At 40.7% G+C, this 26,912-nt stretch overlaps 1 protein-coding gene across 1 annotated transcript in view; it reads left to right on the forward strand.

The window, feature by feature from the left end:
* The window catches only part of HACL1 (2-hydroxyacyl-CoA lyase 1), a 38,795-nt gene that overhangs the window by 4,590 nt on the left and 7,293 nt on the right, over window positions 1-26,912 (forward strand). Inside the window, exons 4-12 of the mRNA XM_075827239.1 lie at window positions 309-389; window positions 4,498-4,570; window positions 4,723-4,800; window positions 5,647-5,741; window positions 6,882-6,994; window positions 8,395-8,530; window positions 10,354-10,459; window positions 13,368-13,451; window positions 17,790-17,891. Coding sequence (XP_075683354.1) covers window positions 309-389; window positions 4,498-4,570; window positions 4,723-4,800; window positions 5,647-5,741; window positions 6,882-6,994; window positions 8,395-8,530; window positions 10,354-10,459; window positions 13,368-13,451; window positions 17,790-17,891 — 868 coding nt within the window. The remainder of the gene's footprint in view (window positions 1-308; window positions 390-4,497; window positions 4,571-4,722; window positions 4,801-5,646; window positions 5,742-6,881; window positions 6,995-8,394; window positions 8,531-10,353; window positions 10,460-13,367; window positions 13,452-17,789; window positions 17,892-26,912) is intronic.

The raw sequence follows: 26,912 nt of genomic DNA on the forward strand, positions 1-26,912 counted from the left end.
CAACGTGAGCATGTAACCCTAGGACTATTTATAGTGGGTGCAAGGCCATCAGGACTATAGGGCTGGACAGATTGAATTCTGATGTACTGTATATTTGTTGCAGGCATGTATTTTGGATACTTGAATAATTTGTATACCGTACGGTTTCCCACTTATGGATACAAATACTATGTAACAACTACACATATTTCAATATGTCCAGAATAATCGCAACACTTTACAAAAGGATTGTAAATGATTATTGTGCATCATTATACTGAACAGTCACATATGGCCTCTATTAATCCAGATTTATTTTACATTTTCAGACCTGCTGTGTGCCTCGTAGTGTCTGGACCTGGGCTTATTAATGCTCTTAGTGGCATGGCAAATTCTAACATGAACTGCTGGTAAGATCTATTGTATTTCTGCACCTAGCGGGATATTTCTGTATGATTCTTAGAAACCTTTGCCAATAACATGATAATGCTATTTTAATAAAGGAGACCCCCCCCATCTCGGATATTTATGACATAACCATTTTGTTATGTCGCGACTTTGTGCTAAAATAAAAAAATAATTAATTCCCCCCCCCCCATCATTCTGCACTCCATACCCCATAATAAGAGGTTTTTGCAAATGTATTAAAAATAATAAACTGAAACATTGCATGGACATAAGTATTCAGACCCTTTACTATGAGGGCATGTTCACACTACAGCGTCCGTAACGGCCGAAATTACGGGGCTGTTTTCAGGAGAAAACAGCCCCGTCATTTCAGCCGTAACGGCATGTGCAGGCGCTTGAACGCCGCGTCCAATACGGACGTAACTGGAGCTGCTTTTCATTGGAGTCAATGCATAACGGCTCCAATTACGTCCCAAGAAGTGACAGGTACTTCTTTGACGCGGGCGTCTTTTTTTACGCCCCGCCTTTTTTACAATGAATGGGCAGATGTTTGCCGACGCTATTGAGGCGCATTTTCGGACGTAATTCGGGGCTAAAACGCTTGAATTACGTCCGTAAATAGTGTGTGTGAACATACCCTGACTCTTGAAATTTTAGCTCTGAGGGCCTCCCATTTCTCTAGATCATCTTTGAAATGTTTCCACACCTTGATTGGAGTCCACCTGTGGTAAATTAATTTGATTGGACATGATTTGGAAAGACACACCCCTGCCTATATAAGGTCTCATAAGGTCTGACCATGCATATCAGAGCAAAAACCAAGCCACGAGGATGAAAGAACTGCCAGTAGAGCTCAGAGATGGGATAATGTGGAGGCACAGATCTGGAGAAGGGTAAAAAAAAAAATTCTGCTGCACTTCAGTGAAACAACGGCCGTCACACAGACCTGCATAATTCAATGTGGCCGTTGTTTCAACGGACCGTGTGAAGGGTCCGTGAGTAAATGGGACATGTCCTATTTTTTTCACGCATCCCTCCATAGACTCTAGTCTATTGGGATGCGTGATATCGCGTCCCGCAGCGCAGAGCACGGATTCACCTCGGATGTGAAAAACTGCTGTTTTTCATGTCCGAGATGCGCAACGCCCGTGTAAATTTAGCCTAAGGGAGGTGACCAAGAATCCAATGGTCACTCTGGCTGAGCTTCAAAGATCTTGTGTGCAGATGGGAGAAACTTCCAGAAGGTCAATAATCAAATCAGCACTCCACCAATTTGGGCTTTATGGCAGGGTTGCCTCTACTCCATGAAAGACACATGAAAGCCCGCCTGGAGTTTGCAGAAAAACACCTAAAGGACTCTGACTGTGAGAAACAAGATTCTGTGGTCTGATGAAACCAAGATTGAACTTTTTGGCCTCATTTCTTCGCGTCTTGTATGAAGAGAACCAGGCACTGCTTCTCATCTGCCCGATACCATCCCTATAGTGAAGCATGGGGATGGCAGCATCGTGCTGTGGGGATGTTTTTCAGCGGCTGGGACAGGGAGACTGGTCAGTGTTGCGGGAAAGATGAATAGAGCAAAGTACAGAGATATTGTTAATGAAAACCTGATCCAGAGTGCTCTGGGCCGCAGGCTCAGCTTCCGACAAGACAATGACCCTAAGCCAGAGTTTCCCAACCTTTTCAGGCTCGAGGCACCCCAGGAAAAAAAATAAAAATCTCAGGGCACCCCTACCAAAAATTGGTTACAAAACGACAAAAAATGGCTAAAAACAAGCACTACACTCTTGGGGTATGTTCACACAGTGTTTTTTTGTAAGGCAGAAACTAAAAATCTGCCTCAAAATTCCTTTACTCACAGTAAAATGACCATCAGCCCCCCCCCACTCACAGTAAAATGACCATCAGCCCCCCCACTCACCGTATAATGACCACTCAGTAAAGAGGCCATAAGTCCCCCCCCCCCCCAGTAAAGTGGCCATCAGCCTCAGTCCCCCCCTCAGTAAAATGACCATCTGCCCCTCTAGGAAAGTGACCATCACAGAGAGAAAGTCTGCTTACTCCTGGGGAAGGAATAAATAAGGAGGTATAAGAACTACAACTCCCAGCATGTCCTGGATGTTATGTGATAGAGAGAGTTTACAGAAGGAGGAGGTATAAGAACAACAACTCCCAGCATGTCCAGGCTGTTATTAAGGGATATAAGAGGACATTACAGGGAAGGGTATAAGTGGAGAGAACTACAACTCCAAGCTTGTCCAGACTGTTATGTGATATCAGAGGACATTACAGGGAGGAGGTATAAGAGGAGATGATTACAACTTCCGGCATTCCCCTGGCTCCATTTCTCACACAATTGGTAACAAACTAAAGCAGAAAAAAAAAGACTTACCCTGCACTTAATGGCTCCTCTCCCTCCGTCAGACTTGTAGCGGTGGGCGTTACTCGTAACATGTGCACGCGTCACGTCTGCTACAACGTCGGGGGCGTAGCTTGTAGCAAAAAAATATATATATATATTTTTTTTTTTTGCAGTGGATGAGCAGAGTGTCGCTGCACCCCTGGACAGTTCTCAGGGAACCACTGCCCTAAGCACACAGCCAAGACAACACAAGAGTGACTTTGGGACAACTCTGTGAATGTCATTGACTTGAACCCATTCTAATATCTCTGGAGAGACCTGAAAATGGCTGTCCCTGTAGCATCCATGGCCGCGGACCGTCGGGATTACTCACCCCCCGGCGGCCGCAGCCATGGATCTGTGAGCGCTGGCCCGCAGATGGGAATTATCAATTAGCCCATGATCACCCTGGACTATAAGAAGGGCCTTGCTCGGTGCCTGAGTGTTGTTGTGTTTTCCTATGTTAGTTTTGAAAATGGTCCCTTAGTGTTATCTTTTTCCCGTTGTTACTGTGCCCTGTACCCTGTATCCCGTGCTATTTGTTCACGTGCCTTAAACCTGTTGGAGTCGTGTTGTGCCACCAGTTTCGCCTGCTGTGTTACACCGCGTCTGGTGTCTGCTGTCAAGGTCCAATCTGTGCCTAACCGTTGCTACTGTCTGAACCACTACAGGTAAAGTTGTGCTTGGACTATTTATATATTGACTTGGTACTCTGTTGGCCAGCTGCTATCCCGCTACGGTGGTACAGCCCAGTGGGTACACATACCCAAGGACCGTGACGATCCCCATCCAGCCTGACAGAGCTTCAGAGGATCTGCAGAGAAGAATGGCAGAAAATCCCCAAATCCAGGTGTTCAAACCTTGTGACCTCATACCCAAGAAGACTGGAGGCTGTTATCGCTGCCAAAGGTGCTTCAACTAAGTACCGAGTAAAGGGTCTGAATACTTATGTCAATGCAATATTTTCATTTTTTTTCTTTCTTTTTCATTTTGTCATTATGGAGTATTGATTGCAGAATGATGGGGAAAAACTAGAATTTTATTTTAGCACAAGGCCCCAACAGAACAAAATGTGAAAAATGTAAAGGGTCAAAAGACATTCCGAATCATTGTCGTTGAGAAGGGTCCAGTGCCAACTTTCTTTAGTATCGAACATTGTTTCCATTAAGCATTCCCAAATATATTTGGAAAACGCATCGTATTATTTGTGCTGCTGGTTTCGGGTATGTTCACTTTAAACACATGATGATCCTGCTAAATACACTACTATTCACTAAAAACGAATGCTCTGTTCACATTAGCAGCATGACTTCCGTTCATACTAGATCCATAACGGCTATGCCGGATGCATTTTTACCGGATACCGATTATTCCTGACGGACCTCACTGACATATCAGAATGGTTACATTATTGCAAGCAGATATACAATTTAATAAGCTTATCCAGCAGCATACCCTCCTGTTACTTTAGTGGAATGAAACCAATTCTATAGAGGTGCATCATGCAGACTCCAGAATATATTTACTTTCATGTGTAAAGAGTTGGTCACTGCAATTGTCTCAGATTTTAGTGCTATGCCATATTTATGAAGATCCTGTGCCACTTTTTCCAACCAATACAAATTTGTCAGAATGAAGAGGGCAGGTCTTGAGAGTTGTGGCAAGCGTTAATGATGATGTTTAATTATGGTGCCACATTTTTCTTTTAGGCCGGTCATCGTCTTGGGAGGGTCTTCAGATACTAATCAGGAAACACTGGGTGCTTTCCAAGAATTCCCTCAGGTATAAATCTGTGTTCCTTCTCATTGTTTGGGAATTACATGAGCACGTGGTCTAATACGTGAATATAGTAGATGTTACCGAGATGGGTTCCTACTAGGGGCTACCACCAGTGAAGTTGAAAGCATGAAATAATTGTCTTTATTACTTTTTAGGTTGAAACCTGTAGACTCTATAGTAAATTCTCTGCTAGACCTAGCAGCTTGGAAGCCATACCATCTGTGGTTGAAAAGGTATGTTATTCATAGCAACTATCCAGCCATGAGTGGATAAATATGTAAGTACCTATAGGTGATGCTATTTATTTTCCTCAGTGCTTCGCTGCTTTTTAGCACCGCTCCATCAGGGCATTATTTATAATTATTCAATAATAGATTTATTATTTATCAATATTTTCTTTATTTCCAGACCTGTAGCTTAGGGTATGTTCGCACGGCAGCATCCAATACGCCTGAAATTACGGAGCTGTTTTCAGGCGAAAACAGCTCCTGAATTTCAGATGTAATTGCTCGTACTCGTGTTTTTCGCGGCGTCAATTACTGACGTAATTGGAGCTGTTTTTCAATGGAGTCCATGAAAAACGGCTCCAATTACGTCTCAAGAAGTGACATGCACCACTTTGACGCGGCCGTCTATTGACAGCGGTGCGTAAAAAAAAAAAAAAGTCTGTGTGCACAGAACATCGTAACCCCATTGATTTCAATGGGCAGATGTTTGGAGCCGTATTTTCGGACGTAATTCGAGGCCTAAAACACCCGAATTACGTCTGTAAATAGGGCGTGTGAACATACCCTTAGGCTCTGTTCAAATCTGCTTCAAGGCTTTCTGTTCTTCTCTGTCATATGAGCAGCACAACGAAAAACGGGATCTGCCAGATCCGTCACAAATGTTGGAACCCATTGACTAGTGGGTTCCGTCGGGTTTCTGTCAGAGCGTCCCGTCAAAACCCATGCAATCTGCGACAAAGTCTCCTAATGGAACCTTCGACTCCGACGTGGACAGGGCCTAAAATGGTTCACATGTGACTAATGATCAGTCTATAAGATAAATATGCAGCATTTTATTTTTTTTTCCCCCAGGCTGTTAGAACCAGCATGTACGGCCGGCCTGGTGCATGCTATATCGATATTCCAGGAGACTTTGTGAACAAAATGATTGATAGAAGTGCCGTGAGGTATGTTTATTATAGAATTAAAGATGGTCTACGCTACATGATGATTAGTTTGTGAACACCCCTGGGTTTAGAGTTTAGCCTCATCCATTGCTAAGAGGTGCATCAAGCAATTACCATAGACATACAGTATAGGTCGTACTGATGAGATCACTGACTGAATCCCTTCCCGCCCCATGATGTACAGGCGGCCGGTGACACTGTACACTTCTCTTTGTATGAACCTTCTTATTCCATATAGTGACTTACGTTCCATATATCTTTTCTAGCGGTAATAGCATTCCTTTGTACAATTACATTATTTGTATTGGTAACTCCATGATCGAATATAGTTGCGCGCGCACACACACCTTCTTGTTCTATTGTCTTTGTGACTGTATTGCCATATATGCATTACCTGCTCTTTTCTTTGTTTCTGTATGGTATATATGCAGCCGTTAAAATACATGTATCTGGTGGCTACCCATAGGCAGTCCCTGTGATAGGGAAGCCATGCATTTACTGCACCTTGCACTTTACACACGTAGCAGGATTGGTATCCATACATGTGCTACTTTTGTGCATTTAGCTGGAAATCTGCACTGCCTCTGAGTTGTTCTATATCTTTTATTTTTGTCTAGTGTGTTTTTTTTTTTTAATGTATCTGGTTTTAATTATTATAAAAAATATAGGTGATATGTTCCCTTTAAACTAAATTTTAGGTTTCCAGGGATCTACAGGCTCAGTATGTAAGCAGTTTATAGTGATGGATGGCAGTCATCTTCTACCTGATAACCATCTGAAGATTATTGTTGCACATGAATGAAAGTGTTGTCTCTGTGAATTGATAGATCATGGGCTATCATAAATATCCTAGTAATATGTTATCTCTGTGGTGGAAAACCCCCTTCATTCATAATACAACATTCTTAAATAAAGTTGGTGCAAATGTATTAATTCTCTATGAAATCTCCTTTCTCATTGAAGGAACATCCATTTTAAATGCTTAGATTAATTTAAATTTGTACATGCACGATGTTGACCCTGTTGTTGCTATAATCTAATTGAAGTATTTGTGGTGTGTGTGTAATATATATATATATATATATATATATATATATATATATATTCATATCTTCTTTTTTTTTTTTTTTTTTTCCCAAGGTTTACAGAATGCTGTTTGCCACCTCCTATCAGCTTGGCTGACTTATCAGAAATACAGAAAGCTGTTGCAGAGCTGAAAAGTGCCCAGAACCCATTGATAATAGTTGGGAAAGGTACATGACTAGATTTCCTTTTTCCATAATCTGTTTTATTGTGTTTCAAAATCCTCCTAGAATTGTATGAATAGATTGACGACAGGGTGATACCAGTTGGGGGGGGGAGTCTCGACACACGCTGACAATGTCCAATCAGTTCTAACAGCGTGAGAATGTGTGGGAACAAACCACACCCAGTATTCAATTTAGTCATTAATTTCTAGGAGGAATAACAGAGGAATGGCACAATGCAGAGTTCTAAAAAAATGGATTCCTCATTAAATAAAAATTCTAGAACATAAGTATTTACTAAAATAGAAATATCAGGAGAGGTGACAGGCCCTCTTTAAAGAAACCATAAAGATAACAATATAGTGAAGGATTTAACCCACACCACAAAACAAATGACTACAAGTGTAAACCAATTCGTAAAGGGCCTTGCATATCCAGGATCTGGCAGAGAGCTGGCATCCGATAATCATGGCCGTACAAACATTTGAAAATTGGAGTAAATACGTTTGTAAATCTGCCCCAATGTATACATTTTGCAAGCAGTGATCCTTTCGACTTCCTACCGTGTTGGCATAAAACAACTCCTCATCTGTCAGCGCACTGTGGTCCATGTTCACACTTGACGACTTTATTGCAGAAATTTCAGTATGTGCATGGATTTCTATAACCCTATTCAGATCTGTCACGTGAAAATACTGTACCCTATGGGCTGTTAGGATTAATTGCAGTCACACCAGATTTATTTCAGGTTTTGAGTGGTACTAGGCATATTAATTTCACATTAGTGGGAATACTTAGGCCCCATGCGCACGAACGTGTTTTTGCGGCCGCAATTCATCTGCGGGTGAATTGCGGTCCCATTGATTTGTATGGGCCCATGCACACGACCGTGGTTTCCACGGTCTGTTCATTGCCCAGGAGCCTGGAGCGCGAAAAGATAGGACATGTCTTATTGCAGCCGTGTTTTCCGTTCCAGGCTCATAGAAATGAATGCACGCCGCCATGTGCACGGCTCGCGATTTGCGGGTGACACTCCGCGGCCGTCCGAGCAGAAAATCACGGCCGTACATACCACTACGGTTGTGTGCATGGGGCCTTATATAAATATCTGTAAAATGTACACTTTATTTGGTGCTTGTTAAACTCAGTCATAAGGATACAACTATGATATCTGTCTGTGGCAGAAGGTTTTGGCAGCACTTTATTGCTAGATAAGAGCAATTCCTTTAATGCAACATCCAATAATCCCCCTCAAATTCTAATTTTCAGAACTGTGTGTGGTCCTGGCCTTATAGTAGTTGTTCACGCTTAGTTATGTAAGGAATATACAGTTATGAATAGTAGTTCTTTTGTATTTATACATAACACGATGTGCATTTTTTCTAACTTTAGTTCATATATTTAAGGTGCTGCGTTCTCCCGTGCAGAGAACAGCATTGGAAGATTGGTGGATGAATGTGGACTGCCATTCTTGCCCACTCCAATGGGCAAAGGCGTTGTCCCTGACAATCATCCACTTTGTGTTTCTGCGGCAAGGTCCAGGTATTTTTACAGGATTTTATTTAATCACTTGATCAATACTACTTATTAATTTGCAAGTCCATTTTTGTATTCATGATTGACTAATAATGTCGCTCTTCAGAACTGTACCAAATATTTTCTTTTGTGAACAAGCCATTTGCTGGAACTCGTTCCCATTTCCGATGCAAAAATAAAATAGATATCCCTAATTAGAGCCTCAAATAATCCTGTCTTTAGTAGGATTATCACCCAAAATGTAAAAATGGCTATATATATATATATATATATATATATATATATATAAGTTTGCTAATTATGTTGTATTTACTTACAGAAATAGTAAAAAAAAATTTTTGTTATGGTGGCCATTTTTGCAAAAGGGACAGCAGAAAGTGTCGCCATATTGGTTGTCATCTTTGATTTGGCATATTGACAAAATGTACAGTTTGCCATGCAAGAACATTAATTAAAAATAGACAACCAATGTATCTGAACTTCCTGTTGTCACTTTTTTTTTTTTTTTTTTTAAATGACCATAGCAAGGAAACATGAATACTAATCTTTTGTCTGTGCTGTAAATTCATGTTTACTTGTATATGGAGGTTTTTACATTTTAGGTGGAAATTCCATTGAAATAATGTTTCACAAATATGCTATCTATTAGCTCCTTTCCAGATGAAAGAAAACGGTCTCTCTAGTGCCACCTATAGATAGTTACCCTGTAAGTCAATGTCTGACCCCCTATGACTAAGGGTATGTTCACACTGCATATTTTCAGGCTGATTTTGAAGTGTAAAAGCCTCGTTTTACGCTCCAAAATACACTTGAAATTAACCTGCAAACAGTTTTCCTTTGATTTCAATGAAAAATACACTGTGCTGTTCACATGAGGCATATTTTTTACGCTGCTGAATTAAAAAAAAGCTCTATTAAAAAAAGGCTTGTAAAAAGTAGAAGCATGTCACTTCTTGAGACATTTTTGGAGCTTATTTTCCATTGACACTATGAACATGCCTCAAAAGAAGCATAAAAAAAAAAAAAAGCTTAAAGGGGTTTTCCCATGAGAGACATTTCTGACATATCCAGAGGATATGTCAGATCGATGCAGGTCCCACCACTGTGAGTGGGTCCCAGTGGTGGGACCTGTATCTATCTACAGCTATCTCCAGAACGGGGCCCCCTAAACTCCATTTTGCCGCTGTGTTGCGGCTGAATTCTGACCATGAAAAATGTTACATGTTTGGGAGTTACGAAAACAGCATAGCTCGCGTGCTAAGCTGCTTCTGTAACTGCCATTCACTTTTCTGACTTTTGCTAGGAAGATATAATGGCATTAAAACACAATCATTCCCAATGATATAGGTTCCTACTGATGGTTTATTACTTATGCTGATGGTTTATAAACTATTATTATTAATTTCTAAACTAGCTGATACAACCCTGCGTTTCCCAAAAGGTTAACCAGCCCTTACAAGGACTATTCACAGCATTGCGGCAAAATACCGTGTCGGGACCATCCGCTCTCTTTTTTTTTTGTGGGTGTTTTTTTTTTTTTTTTTTAGCTTTTACAGTGTATTTTGTATAATATATTTTTAATTTTGTACTTTTTTATAGTATTGACTAGATAAATTAGTAGTATGAATCTTGGGTTAATTATGTTATTTTGAATGGAGTTTTTCTAATTAAAAAAAAAAGGTACATGCAATTACATAATGACTTATCACATTATATTTTTTACAGTCCTAGTTAGAAGAACAAAGTTAAGGGCAGACAAAGTGCAGGAGGCCCTGCACTACTCTACTTGATATGTACAGACAATATGTCATTTGTTTTTTTTGTACCAGTGCATTGCAGAATGCTGATGTTATCCTGCTGTTGGGTGCAAGACTGAACTGGATTTTGCACTTTGGTCTTTCGCCACGATTTCGACCAGATGTAAAGATTATTCAGGTCAGGAATATGTTTGTTTTGGCTACAGATATACATTGCAAATTGATATAAAAATAAAACATCTTAACTGTGAAAACTTTATGAACCTCCACAAAATTGTACTCGTATAGACCTGCTTTTAAAATGTGATATGTGGGATACACAGGGTTGGCCTTAGGGGTGTGCGACCAATGCGAGTGCACAGGCCGCTGCACCCTCCCAGCATGTAGGGGGCATCACTGGGCTCTGCTTCTGCTTTGTCCTCTCCTCATCGTTACACACCCGCAGGAAACGAGCCTGTGAGACTGTCAGCAAGGAGAGATTGTGTGTATATATGTCTTTGTAGTGTGTGTATATATGTATGCCTCTTATATATGTGTGGGTATAGTTATCAGAGTGTGATATCTGTGGTGTTACATCGGACTGCAGGTGACATCTACTACATTATCTGCACTGTGTGTGTGTGTGTGTGTGTGTATATATGTATGTATGTGTATATATATATATATATATATATATATCCGTGTGTGTGTATATATATATATATATTTGCCTGTTTGTCTAAATATGTCCCTCTATGTATGTACAGTATTTATGTTGCAGTATGTGTGTGTTTATATATGTGGTTAATTTTTGGTTTGTGGAGGGCAGCAATAGAGAATCCTGCACAGGGCACCATCCAACCTAAGGCCGGCCCTGGGGATACATCTATTGAAGAGAATGTAAAACATACAGATCGTCCGGTATGTATGATGAAATGTATATAAACAATCCACAGGCTGTGTACTTTGTTTCTGAAGATTAAATACAAGACTTCGCTCAATCTTACTTTCACCTGACAAAATGGTTTCTGTGTCTTCTATCCTTATCCATTAAGATAACTGTGTTCTCTTTTGAAAGCAGAATTCCAATTGCAAAAAAATTTAAAATCCATACCTACCATTTTACATGATCTGACACTCATTCTTTTTTTTTTTCTTCTTATTTTTATTTAATTTTTTAACCCCTTAGTGACTACCAATACGCCTTTTCACGTGAGTCACTAAGGGGCCTTAGGCTAGGCTGACGCCTTTTCACGTGAGCCTAGTCTAAGTCCTGCACGGGTCTCCCGTGCAGGCTGGAGCCGGGGCTCAGCTGTCTGATGACAGCTGAGCTCCTGCTCCAACGCCCGCGATCGAAGTTTACTTCGATCGCGGCCGTTTAACCCATTAAATGCCGCCGTCAATAGCGAGGGCATTTATCTTTGTTTACAGAGGGAGTGAGCTCCCTCTGTCACCCATCGGCGGCCCGCGAATGCAATCGCGGGTCTCCGATGGGGTGTCATGGCAGCCGGGGGCTTGATATAAGCCCCCAGGTCTGCCCTGGACATATGCCTGTTAGGACGCGCCGGAGGCACGTCCTAACAGATTGCCTGTCAGATTTACACTGACAGGCAATAATGCTCTGGTATATGAAGTATACCAAAGCATTATAGCAGCGATCTGAAGATCGCACAGTAAAGTCCCCTAGTGGGACTAGTGAAATAAATAATAAATGTGAAATAAAGATTAATAATAAAAATTACATTAAAAAAATCAATTTTTTTTCCCTAAAAAGTGGTTTTATTTAGTAAGTGTAAAAAATAAAATAAAAGTACACATATATGGTATCTCCGCGACCGTAATGACTCCATTAATAAAGTTAATATGTAATTTAAACTGCAAGGTGAACACCATAAAAAAATAAACGCAAAAAACAATGGCGAAATTGCAGTTTTTTTCCATTGCCCCCCAAAAAAGTAATAAAAATGAATCAGTAAGTGCCATGCACCCCAAAACAGTACCAATCAAAACTACGTTTCGTCCCACAGAAAACAAGCCGAAAAAATCACTACACTGATGGAAAAATAAAAAAGTTACGACTCTTGGAAAGCGACGAGGCAAAAACAAATAATTTTAGTTCAAAAGTGTTTTTATTGTGCAAAAGTCGTAAAACATAAAAAACCTCTACATATGTGGTATTGCCGTAATCGTACTGACCCATAGAATAAAGGTAACATGTTATTTACGTCGCACAGTGAACGGCGTCAATTTAAAAACGCATAGAACAATGGCGGAATTTCAGTTTTTTTTTAATTTATTTTTTATAATTCCACCCCCCAAAAAAAAGTAAATAAAAGTTAATAAAAAATTTTATATGTACCCAAAAATGGTGCTATTAAAAAGTACAACTAATCCCGCAAAAAAACAAGTCCTCATACAGCTGTGTAGACGAAAAAATAAAAAAGTTATAGCTCTTTGAATGCGTCTATAGAAAAACGAATAAAATAGCTTGGTCTTTAGGGCCTAAAATGGGCTGGTCACTAAGGGGTTAACAAGTGTTGGTAGGCACATCGGAGACCAACTCGGGAGTCATTTTTAGTGAGCAAAATAAAAAGACAACTCAATCGGATTATATCTTGTGCATAAAATGGGAAGCTTGGACATGGTAAAAGTTTATGGTAGGGGGGGATCATCTATCACAGATTTTTCCATTTAAGGCCGGGTTCACACAGAGTTTTTTGCAAGCAGAAAGTCTGCCTCAAAATTCTGTCTTGAAGACCACTCCAGGTCTCCAAGAGGCAAGTTTATCATAAGGCGTCCAAATCACTGCTAGGAGCTCCCACAATTAGCGTATCACATGGGGAACTGCAAGGCAATGTAGTATTATCTGACACCCGTTGAAATCAGTTAGTGTCCATTGATTTGGTCACTGGTGATCCACCAAAACTTCAAGCCCTGCTTGACCACTCTGGACATTTAAATCCTCTACATATACTCCCAAGTGTTCCATATTTCCACTTCAGGAACATCCGGATCTCACAGAGTTAACACATAGATATTACATTTTTATTTTAGAACATGTTTCCTTTTACTGAATTCAACATCATTATTTTTTCTATGACTGACAGGTTGACATTTGTGCAGAAGAGCTTGGCAATAATGTGAAACCTGTAGCAAGTCTCCTGGGGGATGTTAATGCAGTGACTCAGCAGGTAATTTAGAAGACAGTGTAATGATGGGTCCCTCTAAATTGTCATTTATCACCGCAGCCGTTCTTCATACTACAAACTTTTATACAATATTTTCAGAGTGGAAACTTTGCCATTTAATCTAAAACATTTTAACAGCTAATGTGCAAGCACATCTACTTGAGTATACAAAGTATGTACTCTATCGTGTCTCAGCTCTATATATAGATGCGTGCTGTATATGCTCAGATGTAGCAAAAACTGAGTTTATTCCATTTCTAGTTCTTAAAGCTAACCTGTCCGGTAATTTATCTGCCCTAATGCTGTATATCTTTGAGGTAGAGTAGCTCAGCTCTGTGATTTATAGGTTTATATGATTCAAAGCAAGATTTCTGAGTAATTTTTATTTATCTTTTTTAAATGTTTTTATTCATTTTACAACGTTTTATCAACAACAGTACAGCATTCACATCAGGTTTCAGTATTATACATGTCATATTAAATTCGACATCTCAACCTACAACAATTTTCGCTCTGTATACCAGGCCTCCCCATACAGGGGCGCTCTTGCAGTGGTATACTGTTAAACTTAACTTTTTCAACACATATATAGACCCGCCGCCTCTACCTCCAAAAATAACATGTCTCTCCCTGTCCCATTATCCCATGTCATCTGGTTTCTGCTCTAACCCCAAACCCACAGTGTATTTCTCAGTGTTTTATAATGGAGCTTCCCCCAACATTATTTGTTTTTGGTACCATGTTGTTGCGCAAAAGCATGTGCGTATCTTATCTTTAACATTCTGTGGTAACAGCGCGATGAATCCCTCCCAGATCTGAAAACATTTTTGTACCTGTTTTTCTTTGTGATGTGAGGCTTCTACCCAGTCCATTTTCATCACAAACGACAACTTGTCCAAAAAGATGCGGAAAGTTGGTGCCTGTGAGTGGTTCCACACCTGTAGTATCGCCTTTCTACCCGCTGCAGCTATCATGTGTAGTATGCGAGTTTCCCTTCTAGTGTGCTCCTGCGGATCCGAGTCCGTACTACCCAAAAGTGCCCATGAGGCACTGCAGAGAAAAGGTCCCGCCATGTGATCTGTTGCTAAATTTTTTTACTCTCTCCCAAAACCTCTGAATCAGTGGGCACTGCCACATGCAGTGGTATAAATTCGCCTCCGGTTGCCCACACTTAAAACAATCAGATGATGAGTAGATCCCCATTCTATGCCCCCTCTGCGGCGTCAAGTATGCTCTATGGATTACTTACAGCTACATTTCCATATATCTGGCCGATGGCAAAAATTTATACGCATCAATAGTAGCCTGCAAGATTACCGTGGGCGTTAGGGACGGGTCATCCTCTCTCCACTTCGTCAAGCCTAATTGCGTTGTTGTATAATCTATAGGTGTGTGCAGGAGTTTATAGGAATTTGATATCTGAGCAGACCTCGACCCAGGGTTGAGTGTTATTCTTTTAAAAGACGACGTCCACTCATTCTGGGAGAGTCTACCCACTACCAAGGTTGCATAACTATGTGCCTGTAGATAATTAAAAAATGGAAAGGACACCTTTGGAAATTTTGTTTTGTAGTTCTGCGAGTGTTAGCACCGTATGCTGCGTAGAATGCAATAGGTCTGATATGTCTATTATGCCCCCTCTCTGCCAAGTGGTGAATGTGTGGTGGGAGTTGCCCCCCTGAAATTTTGGGTTTTTAACCAGAGTAAGGGACGGTGATACTTGTGGGTCCAGATGTAGTATCATACGCACTTTATTCCATGTTTTCCATATGGCCAGTGGAATGGAGTTCCCTTTTACCCCCTGAGGTATTTGTTCATAAGGTAGATGTAACCTGTTCATAAGTGAGATATTAGGTATAAATGCTTGATCTATCTGTGGTGTGGTATAATACTCCGTGTGTTGTGCCCAGTCAGATAACACTCTAGCAAGGGCTGCCAAATTATATGTGCGAACGTCTGGGAAATTTATGCCCCCGTTACCCTTTTGCTGTTTCAGGACATGAGACGTAATCCTTGGCCTTCTTCCCGCCCAAATAAAGCCTCGGTACAATTGATTAATATATTTTTCGTCCTTTGGCCTAAGATACAGGGGTAGTGACTGAAAAATATATAAAAGTTTTGGGAATTCTACCATTTTCAATATATTAGCCCGTCCCATGAACGAGAGCGAAAAGTGTTTCCAGAGTTTAACTGTTTGTTCTAGTTTAGAAATATATGCCGTGATATTATGTTTATATAAATTTTCCGGGTGTCTGGTTATCTGCACTCCCAGGTATTTAAGCCCTGTTACACACCATTTCAGGGGGCACCCTGATGTCCATAATGGTCTAGCTGGGCCCTTCCGTAGTAAAGCCTCACTTTTATCCATATTTAGTGTATAGCCCGAAAGTCTACCAATTCTCTGCAGTTCCTCTAATATCGGTGACAATCTGATTCTGGGATTCTCTATCACCAGCAGAAGATCATCAGCATATGCTGCGACTTTTAGTTCACTGTTTCCGATAGGTATACCTCTAAATATGGATGAAGACGATATATGATAAAGTAAGGGATATAAGGACAGAATAAATAATATGGGCGAGAGCGGGCAGCCCTGTTTCGTGCCCCTGAATATATCCAACTTATAAGAGAGATGACCATTAATAAGTAGCTGCGAGTGCAGATACCCCACGAAGATGTTCCCAAAGTTCCGTCTATTTAGAGTTTCCTCCAAAAAAGGCCAGGAAACTTTATCAAACGCTTTCTCTGCGTCTAAACTTAGCAACATAGTTGGGGGATGACCCTCCTCTTGTGCAACTACCGTCGCTGCAAACACTGCTCGGATGCTCTTGGAAGTATATCTGCCCGCGACAAAGCCCATCTGGAAAGGATGTGTCACTTCTGGGAGAAAAGACTGTATTCGGGTCGCCAATATTTTAGACAGTAACTTATAATCTTGGTTGAGCAGTGATATGGGTCTATATGATTGGGACAGAGTCGGATCCTTATCTTTTTTAGGGAGTAAGATAGTCCTGGCGTCTGCAAATGTGTCAAGCGTTAGACCCTCAATGTAAATCTTATTAAAAAGGTTTGTGAGATATGGGACAATGTCTGAAGACAGCAGCTTATAATATTCTATAGGGAAGCCATCCGGCCCGGGGGATTTTTTGTTATGTGCAGATATAATAGCCAATCTCACCTCGTCTTCTGTAATAGCAGTCTCTAACAGGGTCCTATGCTCATCTATCAGCTTTGGCATCGCTACTGAATCCAAAAACTTGTCAATAGCTATCATGTCCGTTGGTTCCGCCCTATATAAATCCTCATAGTAACTTGTAAAGATCGATTCTATTTTCCCCGTGTCCTGAGTAATTTTTAATAGCACACAGAAAAGAATCAGTGAGACCTGCTCACACCGCCCATACAGGCGGATGGTCCGTCTTCTCTGTACACACTCTGACAGCTTCTTCTGTATCAATCACTGTGTGTGTGGGCGGTATAAGCAGGACTCTTACTTTCTCTCCTAGGACTCCTATCAGAATTTACTCTGCTTTAAACTCAGAAATATATTGCGCCAAATTACATAACCCTACATATCATGGACCTCCGCTTCTCTCCCTCTACCCTATTCTGTTTTCAGGTAGGGCAGCATCAATTACCTGACCGGTTCACTTTTAGGCATGTAACAATGTAAATAATAGGTATGGTAAAGGAAGAGACTTTTGGTACTTTGCCCATGGCAGGAATACAGTTTGCTGTAACAGAAACCTCCCCTAATGCTCTGTTAGCAGTGGACACTTTAGGTTTGCCCCCCCCCCCCACACCTTTTGCCAAACATGGAGAGAACCAGTAGGCAAAGGACCCATAGTTGTATGCTAAATTTTCTTCCAGGTTTTTGTTTTTGTTTCCTTTTATTAAATATAGTGCAGACCAAAACGAACTGACATTCAGTGATCAAATACGATCACATTTGAGTGGCCAAATAACAGTCCAAGCCACAATAAACAGAAATAAAATCCAATGACTTACAGTTTACATCTACTTTGAGCCATTCAATTTCCCATCTTCTCCATTTGGTGTAGACGGTCATGAAGGATTTCTCCATTTACGTGCTGCATGGGCATCTTTGGCTTCTCTATTTTGCAATATGTACCCACCCTCTCTAAAGACACAAATCCCCATTCTCTGGCAGTACATACACAAAACCAAATATTTGAATAAATTTTCTGTTTCCCACATTTCTACAAAGAATGCCTTGCTAATTTCTTCTCTATACACAAGTTTTCATAGTTGATTGTTTGTTTTTTGTGTAGAATACACTTGTTTTTTTCTTAAGCTAACACCTTTGCATTTCTCCATAAGCTTTTAGACGAGTTGCAAAAAATGTCCTGGAAGTATCCGTCCAATACGGAATGGTGGAATAACCTAAGGAAGAAGATAAAGACAAATGAGGAAACCTCAAAGGTGACCAACAAAAACAATAGAAGTAATGTGTTTGACAGAATATTGAATAAGAATCCTAATTAAGATGGACTTTAAAGGGGTTTTTCCACAGTAGACTTTTATTGCATATCTACTACAGTGTCCACCCTTAATTTTTCCTGAATTGTGTTATGTTATACAATTTGTCATGAAACCAATCCAATACGATCTCATTAAACGTATACTTTTTTCAACATGTCTATGGGTGATCGATCCATCAGAGGCATCCGTCACAGCCATCCAGAAAAAAATGTATAGGTTGAATGTATACTTTTTTAACATGGGATTCTATGGGCGACAGATGGCATCCAGCAGAGGCATCCATTTATTTTTTTTAAGCATGTTTGCTTAACCCCTTCCCGCGATTGGGCGTAACTGTACGTCCAAATTCCAAGTTATTTCCCGCACTCGGGCGTACAGTTACGCCCGGCAGATAAAGCGAGCACAGGAGCTGTGCGCGCTTTATCTTCAGCGGCTGTCAGCTGTTATACACAGCTGACATGCCGCTGTGATGGCTGTTACCGCCGATCGCAGCCATTTAACCCCTTCAATGCGTCTGTCAATGACGTCCGCCACATTGAAGTGGTTTACAGAGGGAGCGATTGTTGCTATGGCAACCAGGAAGCCGTTATTAGGCTTCCTGGTTGCCAAGGTACGGAAGCCTATTAGGTCCTGCCCGAGGCAGGACCTAATCGGCTAACTGTCAAATGAAAAATGACACTTACGATGCACTGCACTACGTAAGTAGTGCAGTGCATCGTACCGGGGATCAGAAGACCAGATCTTCAAGTCCCCAGGACAGTGTAAAAGAAAAAGTGAAAAATGTGAAAGAAAAATAAATAAATAAATAATAAAAACAACACTTGCCCTGTTTCCCTGATCAACTCCTTTATTATTAGAAAAAACATGAAAATATGAAAAAAAACTATACATAATAGGTATCGCCGCGTTCGGAACGGCCTGATCTTTTACCGCACGGTGAACATCGTAAAAATTGTTAATAAAAAACAATGACAGTATTTTATTTTTTGGTCATCATGTGTCAAAATTTTTTTAAGAAAAAGTGAGCAAAAAGTTGCAAGTAACGCAAAATGGTACCAATGTAAACTACAGTTCGTCACGCAGCGATATCAACTAAAAAATAAAAGTTATGGCTGTCAGAAAATGGCGACACTAAAACATGATTTTTTTAGAAAAGAGTATTTTTGTTGTGGGAAAATAGTGAAACGTAAAAAAACGATATAAATTTGGTGTCGCTGTAATCGTATCGCCCCACAGAATAAAGTTAACATGTTGCTTATACTGCATGGTGAACACTGTAAAAAAAAAAAGAAACGTGCTGGAATGGCTGTTTTTTGGTTTCCTCATCTCCCAAAAAATGGAATAAATAGTGATAAAAAAATCTCATGTCCCCCAAAATGGAACCAATAAAAATTACAGCTCGTTCCACAAAAAACGCGCCCTCACACACGCCCTAACGGAAAAATAACACGTTATGACTCTCAAAACGCAATGATGCAAAATGATTCTAAATGACTGCCCAGACTAATTTTTAGGTCCAGTAGAATTTCACTAAACACCTCACATCATCATTTGCTGGACCCCCCAGGTGGACCCCATGGACACAGCGGTGATTAGGAAACTTTAGGGCCTTGTGCTGCTTATAGGGCTAGTGAAGAAGTCAAAGATTAGGCAATAAGTGAGCGCAGATATTTTGTATAATACCCAATAAACCCGGCCTGTGCATAAAGGATTGGTTCAAAGCGACCACACCAATCCATGGATTATTCATTCTCCCCATTACATCATCCTATTATGACCTGATGCACTCCGCCCAGCTTATATATACCCTGATGTACTCCGCCCAGTTTACATATGCCCTGATGTACTCCGCACAGATTACATATACCCTGATGTACTCCGCCGAGTTTACATATATCCTGATGTACTCCGCACAGATTACATATACCCTGATGTACCCGCACAGCTTACATATACCCTGATGTACTCCACAGTTTACATATATCCTGATGTACTCCTCACAGATTACATATACCCTGATGTACTCAGCCTAGTTTACAGCAAACATAGAATGGTGACAGCACCCTGCGACACTAATGCCACCTAAACCACTAAATATAAATAAATATGCACTAAAGCTAAATCTACTTACAAATAGGGAGGTTCTTAGTGCACATTTTGATCAAAAAGCCTAGTTTACATATACCCTGATGTTCTCCGCACAGATTACACATATCCTGATGTACTCCGCCCAGTTTACATATACCCTGATGTACTCCGCCCAGCTTACATATACCCTGATGTACTCCGCCCAGTTTACATATACCCTGATGTACTCCGCCCAGCTTACATATACCCTGATGTACTCTGCCCAGCTTACATATGCCCCCACATTATAAGATAAAATACCACTAAAACACCAGGCAAAATCTGCGCTTCTAAAGCCAAATGGTGGTCCAACTGAGCCTGGCCGTGTACACAAACAGCAATTTATGACCACATATGGGGTATTACTGTATTCTGGAGAATCCGCTTAACAATTTATGGGATGTGTGTCTACGGTGGTACAAGCTGGGCACAACACATTGGGCACTGAAATGGCATATCTGTGGAAAACAGCAATTTTCAATCTGCAACATCTATTGTTTACTCATTTTTGCAAAACACTTGTGCGGTCAAAATGCTCACTACACCCCTAGATAAATTCTTTGAGGGATCTAGTTTCCAAAACGGGGTAATTTATCGGGGGTACCACTGTACTGGTACTATAGCTCAATGCAACATGGGGTCAAAAAACGAATCTTGTAAAATCTCCACTCCAAATACTAAATGGCGCTCCTTCCCTTTAGAGCCTTGCTGTGTGTCCAAATAGCAGTTTATGACCACGTGTGGGGTATTTCCGTACTCTGAAGAAGTTGATTTACAAATGTTATTGTGCTTTTTCTCCTTTATTTGATGAGAAAATGAAAGATTTTGAACCAATGCTGCGTCTTATTGGAAAATAATGTAATTTTTCATTTTCACTGCCCATTTCTAATAAAATATATGAGACACCTGTGGGGTCAAAATGCTCACTACACCCCTAGATGAATTCCTCAAGCGGTGTAGTTTCCAAAATGGGGTCTTTTTTGGGGTGTTTCCGTTATTTTTGCACCACAAGACCTCTTCTAACCTGACATGGTGCCTGAAATATAATCTAAGAAAAGGAAGGCCCAAAAATCCTCTAGGTGCTCCTTTGTTCTGGGGCTTTTGTTTCAGGCCCGTAGCACACTAGGGCCACATGTGGGATATTTCTAAAAACTTCAGAATCAGGGCAATAAATATTCAGTTGTGTTTTCTCTGGTCAAAACCTTCAGTATTACAGGAAACATTCATTAAAATGGAATTTCTGCAAAAAAAAATTTAATTTGCAAATTTCCCTCCACTTTGTTTTAATTCCTGTGAAACGCATAAAGGGTTAAGAAACTTTCTAAATGTTGTTTTGAATACTTTAAGGGGTGCAGTTTTTAAAATGGGGTGATTTGTGGGGTTCCTAATATATAAGGCCCTCAAAGCCACTTCAGAACTGAACTAATCCCTAAAAAAAATAGGCTTTTGACATTTTCTTGAAAATTTGAGAAATTGCTGCTAAACTTATAAGCCTTGTAACGTCCTAGAAAAATAAAAGTATGTTCAAAAAATGATGCCAATCTAAAGTAGACATATGGGAAATGTTAGCTAGTAACTATTTTGTGTGGTATAACCATCTGTCTTACAAGCAGATACATTTGAATTTAGAAAATGCTAATTTTTGGCAAATTTTCTCTAAATTTTGGTGTTTTTCACACATAAATATTGAATATATCGACCAAATTTTTTCACTAACTTAAAGTACAATATGTCACGAGAAAACAATGTCAGAATCGCTTGGATAGGTAAAAGCATTCCCAAGTTATTACCACATATAGTAACACACGTCAGATTTAAAAAATGAGGCTGTGTCATTTGGTCCAAAAGTGGCTGGGTCCTGAAGGGGTTAAAGAGAACGTTTCACCAGCCCATACATGTGCAGCTGAGTGCACCATGTAATAGGCACTGCTGCACAAACCTTGTGTCACTTTAACCCCTTAGTGTCTAAGCCCGTTTTTGGCCCAGACCATTTTTTTTCAAATCTGACATAGATCACTTGAAGTGGTAATAACTTTGAAATGCTTTTATTTTTTTCAAGCTATTCTGAGATTATTTTCTCGTAACACAGTGGTAAAATTTGGTCGACACATTCAGTGTTTATTTATGAAAAACACCAAAATTGAGAAAAATTGCAGAAATTAGCGTTTTTTTAAAATGTAAATGTGTCACCTTGTAAGACAGATAGTAATACCACACAAAATAGCTACTATTTCCCATATGTCTACTTTATGTTTGCATTGTTTTTTGAACGTCCTTTTATTTTTCTAGGCTTAGAACTTTAGCAGCAATTTCTTACATTTTCAAGAAAATGTCAAAAGCCTTATTTTAGGGACCGGTTCCGTTCTGAACTGGTTTTGCGGGCCTTATATTCTATAAACTCCCTATAAATCACCCCATTTTAAAAACTGAACCCCTCAAAGTATTCAAAACAGCATTTAGAAAGTTTCTTAACCCTTTAGGCGTTTCACAAGAATGAAAGCAAATTAAAGGTGAAATTTTTAATCCATTTTTTTTTTTTTTGTAACACAAGGTTTTACCAGAGAAAAGCAACTCCATATTTATTGCCCACATTCTGCCGTTTTTAGAAATATCACACATGTGGCCCTAGACGGCTACTGGACGGAAACACAGGCCTCAGGTGCAAAGGAGCACCTAGTGAATATTGGGGCCTTATTTTTATTCGAATATATTTTAGGCACCACGTCGGGTTTGAAGGGGTCTTGTCTGGCCAAAACAAAGAAAACACCCCAAAAAGACACCCTTTGGCAGACTACACCCCTCAAGGAATTTATTAAGGGGTATAATGAGCATGTTTACCCCACAGGTATTTTTCTGAATGTAGTGTAATTAGGCTGTAAAAATGAAAATCTACGTTTTTTTTTTTTCTAATAAAATGTCGTTTTCGCTCAGATTTTTCCATTTTCTCATTAAATAAAGGAGAAAAAGAACCACAACATTTGTAAAGCAAACTCTTCTGAGTACGGCAATACCCCATATGTGGTAATAATCTGCTGCTTGGACCCACGGCAGGGCTCAGAAGGGAAGGAGCGCCATTTGGCTTTTGGAGCTCAATAGTTTTGCTTGATTTTCAGGTGCCATGTTTAATTTGCAAAGCCAATAAGAGGCCAAAACAGTGGAAACCCCCCCCCCCAAAGTGACCCCATTTGGGAAACTACACCCCTCAAGGAATCTATCTAGGGGTATAGTAAGCATTTAGACCCCACCGGTCTTTTGCAGAATTTATTGGAATTAGGCAGTGAAAATGAAAATCTACAATTTGTTCCACTAAGTTGTAGAATGTCTTCATTTTCACAAGGAATAAAGGAGAAAAAGCACCCCATGATTTGTAAAGCCATTTCTCCTGATTACGGCAATGCCCCACATGTGGTCATAAACTGCTGTTTGGACACACGGCAGGGCTCAGAATGGCAGGAGCACTATTTGGACTGCAGATTTTGCTGTATTGGTTTTTGGCCACCATGTCGCATATGCAAAACCCCTGAGGTACCAGAGTACAGTGGAAGCCCCAAGAAGTGACCCCATTTTGGAAAATGCACCCCTCAACGCATTTATTTGCTCAGAAGTTAAGAGCACCATGTACATTTGAGGTCTATTTTGGTGATTTTTCACCGCATTGGCCCAAAATTGCAGGGCCCTGAAGTCAAATAGTAAAACCCCCAAGTAGTGACCCCCATATTGGAAACTACACCCCTTAGGGCATTTTAAGGGGTGTAGTGAGCATTTTGACCCCACAGGTGATTCTACATTAGAAATTAGTGCCCAGCGGATGGTGCAAAGTGAAAATTGCAATTTTCCACTGATATGCCATTTTAGTGCACTATACGTTATGCCCAGTTTGTACTACTGAAGACAAATATCTCAAACTGTTAAGCGGGTTCTCTCGGGTATGGCGATGCCATATATATGGGCATAAACTGGTGTTTGGGCACGCTGCAGGGTTCAGAGGGAGGGAGCGACATTTGGCATTGGGAGCGCAGATTTAGCTTGCCAGTTGTTCTGATTTGGGTTTTGCTGGTATTTCAGTTTATGATGTGGTGGCATATGTAAGCTGTGCGGAGAACATCAGGGTATAATAAGGGGGTATAATAATGCGGTAAATAAATAATAACCCGCATATGTGTGGCCTGTGTCGAACTGATTAATGGCGCCCAATCTTATCCGCTTTTGGAACACTCTGCACAATTTCTGTTGCTATATTCTGAGAGCCAGAACTTTTTTATTTTTTCTCAACCGGAGCTGTGAGGGCTTATTTGTTGCAGGACAATCTGTAGTTTTCATTGGTAACATTTTGGGGTACACGCAATTTTTTTGATCACTTTTTATTCAATTTTTTTGGCAAACAAGGTGACCAAAAACCAGCAATTCAGACAATCTTTTTATTGTTTTTTTTTACGGTCTTCACCGTGGGCTATAAATGACAATTTTACTTTATTCTGCGGGTCGGTACGATGACGGGCAATACCTTATGTATATCGTTTTTTTTTTAATGTTTTACAGCGTTTGCACAATAACATCCACTTCTTCTTTTTTTTTTTTTTTTTTTTTTTATTTATTTTTTGTGTCCCCGTATTCTGAGAGCCATAATCTTTTTTTTTTTTTTTTTTGCGTTCACAAGGCTGTGTCAGGACTTGTTGTTTGCGGGACGGGATGTAGTTTTTATTGGTACAATTTTGGGGTACGTGCGACTTTTTGATCACTTTTTATTCTATACTTTAGAAGGGATGGTGACCAAAAAAATAGCGATTCTGGCATTGTTTTTTATTTAATTGTTTTTGCGGTGTTCACCGTGCAGGAAAAATAACATTGTAGTTTTATAGTTTGGGTTGTTACGAACGCGGTGATACCAAATATGTGTACTTTAACGTTTTCCCTTTTTTTTCCTATAATAAAAGACTTCTAGGAAAAAAGGCAGTTTTTAACTTTGAACTTTTTATAACTTTTTTTTGTCCCACTAGGGGACTTGAAGACCTGCACCTCTCATCTTTATTCTAATACATTGCACTATCCAGTACTGCAATGCATTAGAGTTGCCAGCTATTCACTGAGAGCAAGCCTATTAGGCTCCGATACGTGGCAGACCAGGAAGCCATTGTTGGCTTCCGGTTTCCATAGTAACCATCGGCATCCGTGCGACCACATCGCAGCGATGTCGGTCTCCTGGAAGCATCTAAGATGTTAATGGCAGGGAGCAGAACTAGCTCCACTCCCTGCCATTACAGCAGGATGTCAGCTGTAACATACAGCTGACATCCTTTGGCTAATGGCGCAGGCTCCGCTTCAGAGCCCGCCGCGATACTTCATCTGCTGCCGGAAGGCTTTTAACAGGCCTCCTGTTGCCAACAGCAGATCGGCTAGCGTGGCTACCCGGCTCTTTTAGCCGGGTAACCATGCTGCAATTCTGTGATTGGTCAGTCACTACTGACTGACCAATCACCGCGATCACTGGCGGCGCTGCGCCGCGATAGTCACTGTGACTCGTCGGGGGAACAATCGGCTGTCTAAGACAGCCGATGTCACTGTTCTGTCACCATGTGTTTTTACATGGTGACAGAAAAGCACCATGACATAACTACATCATGGTTTGCACTGCATTAAGGCACCATGAAGTACACAGTTGCGTCGAGGTGCTTTAAGGGGTTAATCTATGTTTCTAGCCTCCGCCGTTATTTAGATATCCGTGCCGTTCTATTTGGCGCCCGATATGTAAATAACCTCCTGAACTGTCAATAGGGTGTTTCTTTTATTGTAAATGGCAGGGGGCATAATACTTAGCGCTCTGACACTGTCCAATCAGATACGGACAGTGTAAGGGCATGACGTGTTTCTGCCGCCACTGTCCGCATCAATGCCGCACATAATCTGCGTTGCAGATTTTGTTTCGGCTCTGCCTAAAATGGGCATTAAATTTTGCGGGCTAGCCGTTGCGTATTGAGGTGAAAGTACTTCTCTCTATCCTGCACTGATAGAAAGAAGGGAAGGGACAGCCCTTTCCCTAGTAAAAGAAATTCATACTTACCCAGCCGTTGTCTTGGTGACGCATCCCTCTTTCAACATCCAGCCCGACCTCCCTGGATGACGCGGCAGTCCATGTGACCGCTGCAGCCTGTGATTGGCTGCAGCCGTCACTTGGACTGAAACGCATCCCGGGAGGCCGGACTGGAGGAAGAAGCAGGGAGTTCTCGGTAAGTAGGAACTTCTATTTTTTTTTATTTTTTTTTTTACAGGTTGATGTATATTATGATCGGAAGTCACTGTCCAGGGTGCTGAAAAAGTTACTGCCGATCGTTTAACTCTTTCAGCACCCTGGACAGTGACTATCTCCTGATGTCGTCTAGCAACGCTCCCGTAATTACAGGTGCACTCACGTAGTCACCCGTAATTACTGGCTGTAGACCTAAAAATACATAGGTCCAGCCAGAATGAAGAACTATCATGTTCGTAAAACCAATACGCTACGCAGGACTCATAACATCTGCGGACTTCATTGCGGAATTTTGACTCTCCATTGAAGTCAATGGCGAAATTCCACAATGAGTCCACAACAAGTCCGCTACACGTCCGCAACAGCCAGTGTATGCTGCGGACACCAAATTCCGCACTGCAGCCTATTCTCCGCAGCGGAATTGTCCACAACGTGTAAACGAACATAACTAAAAAGCTGTGGAAAGCAATGGCGAAACGTGTCCGCTGCGGAATTCCAGAGCAATTCTGCCACGTCTGGTCATGCCCTTAGAGCGGCTATGATCAGTGAGGTCTGATTGGAAACAAGGCAACCCTATCCTTGGTATTGGT

This window comes from Rhinoderma darwinii, chromosome 5 (genome assembly GCF_050947455.1).
Source record: "Rhinoderma darwinii isolate aRhiDar2 chromosome 5, aRhiDar2.hap1, whole genome shotgun sequence".
Taxonomy (NCBI): Eukaryota; Metazoa; Chordata; class Amphibia; order Anura; family Rhinodermatidae; genus Rhinoderma; species Rhinoderma darwinii.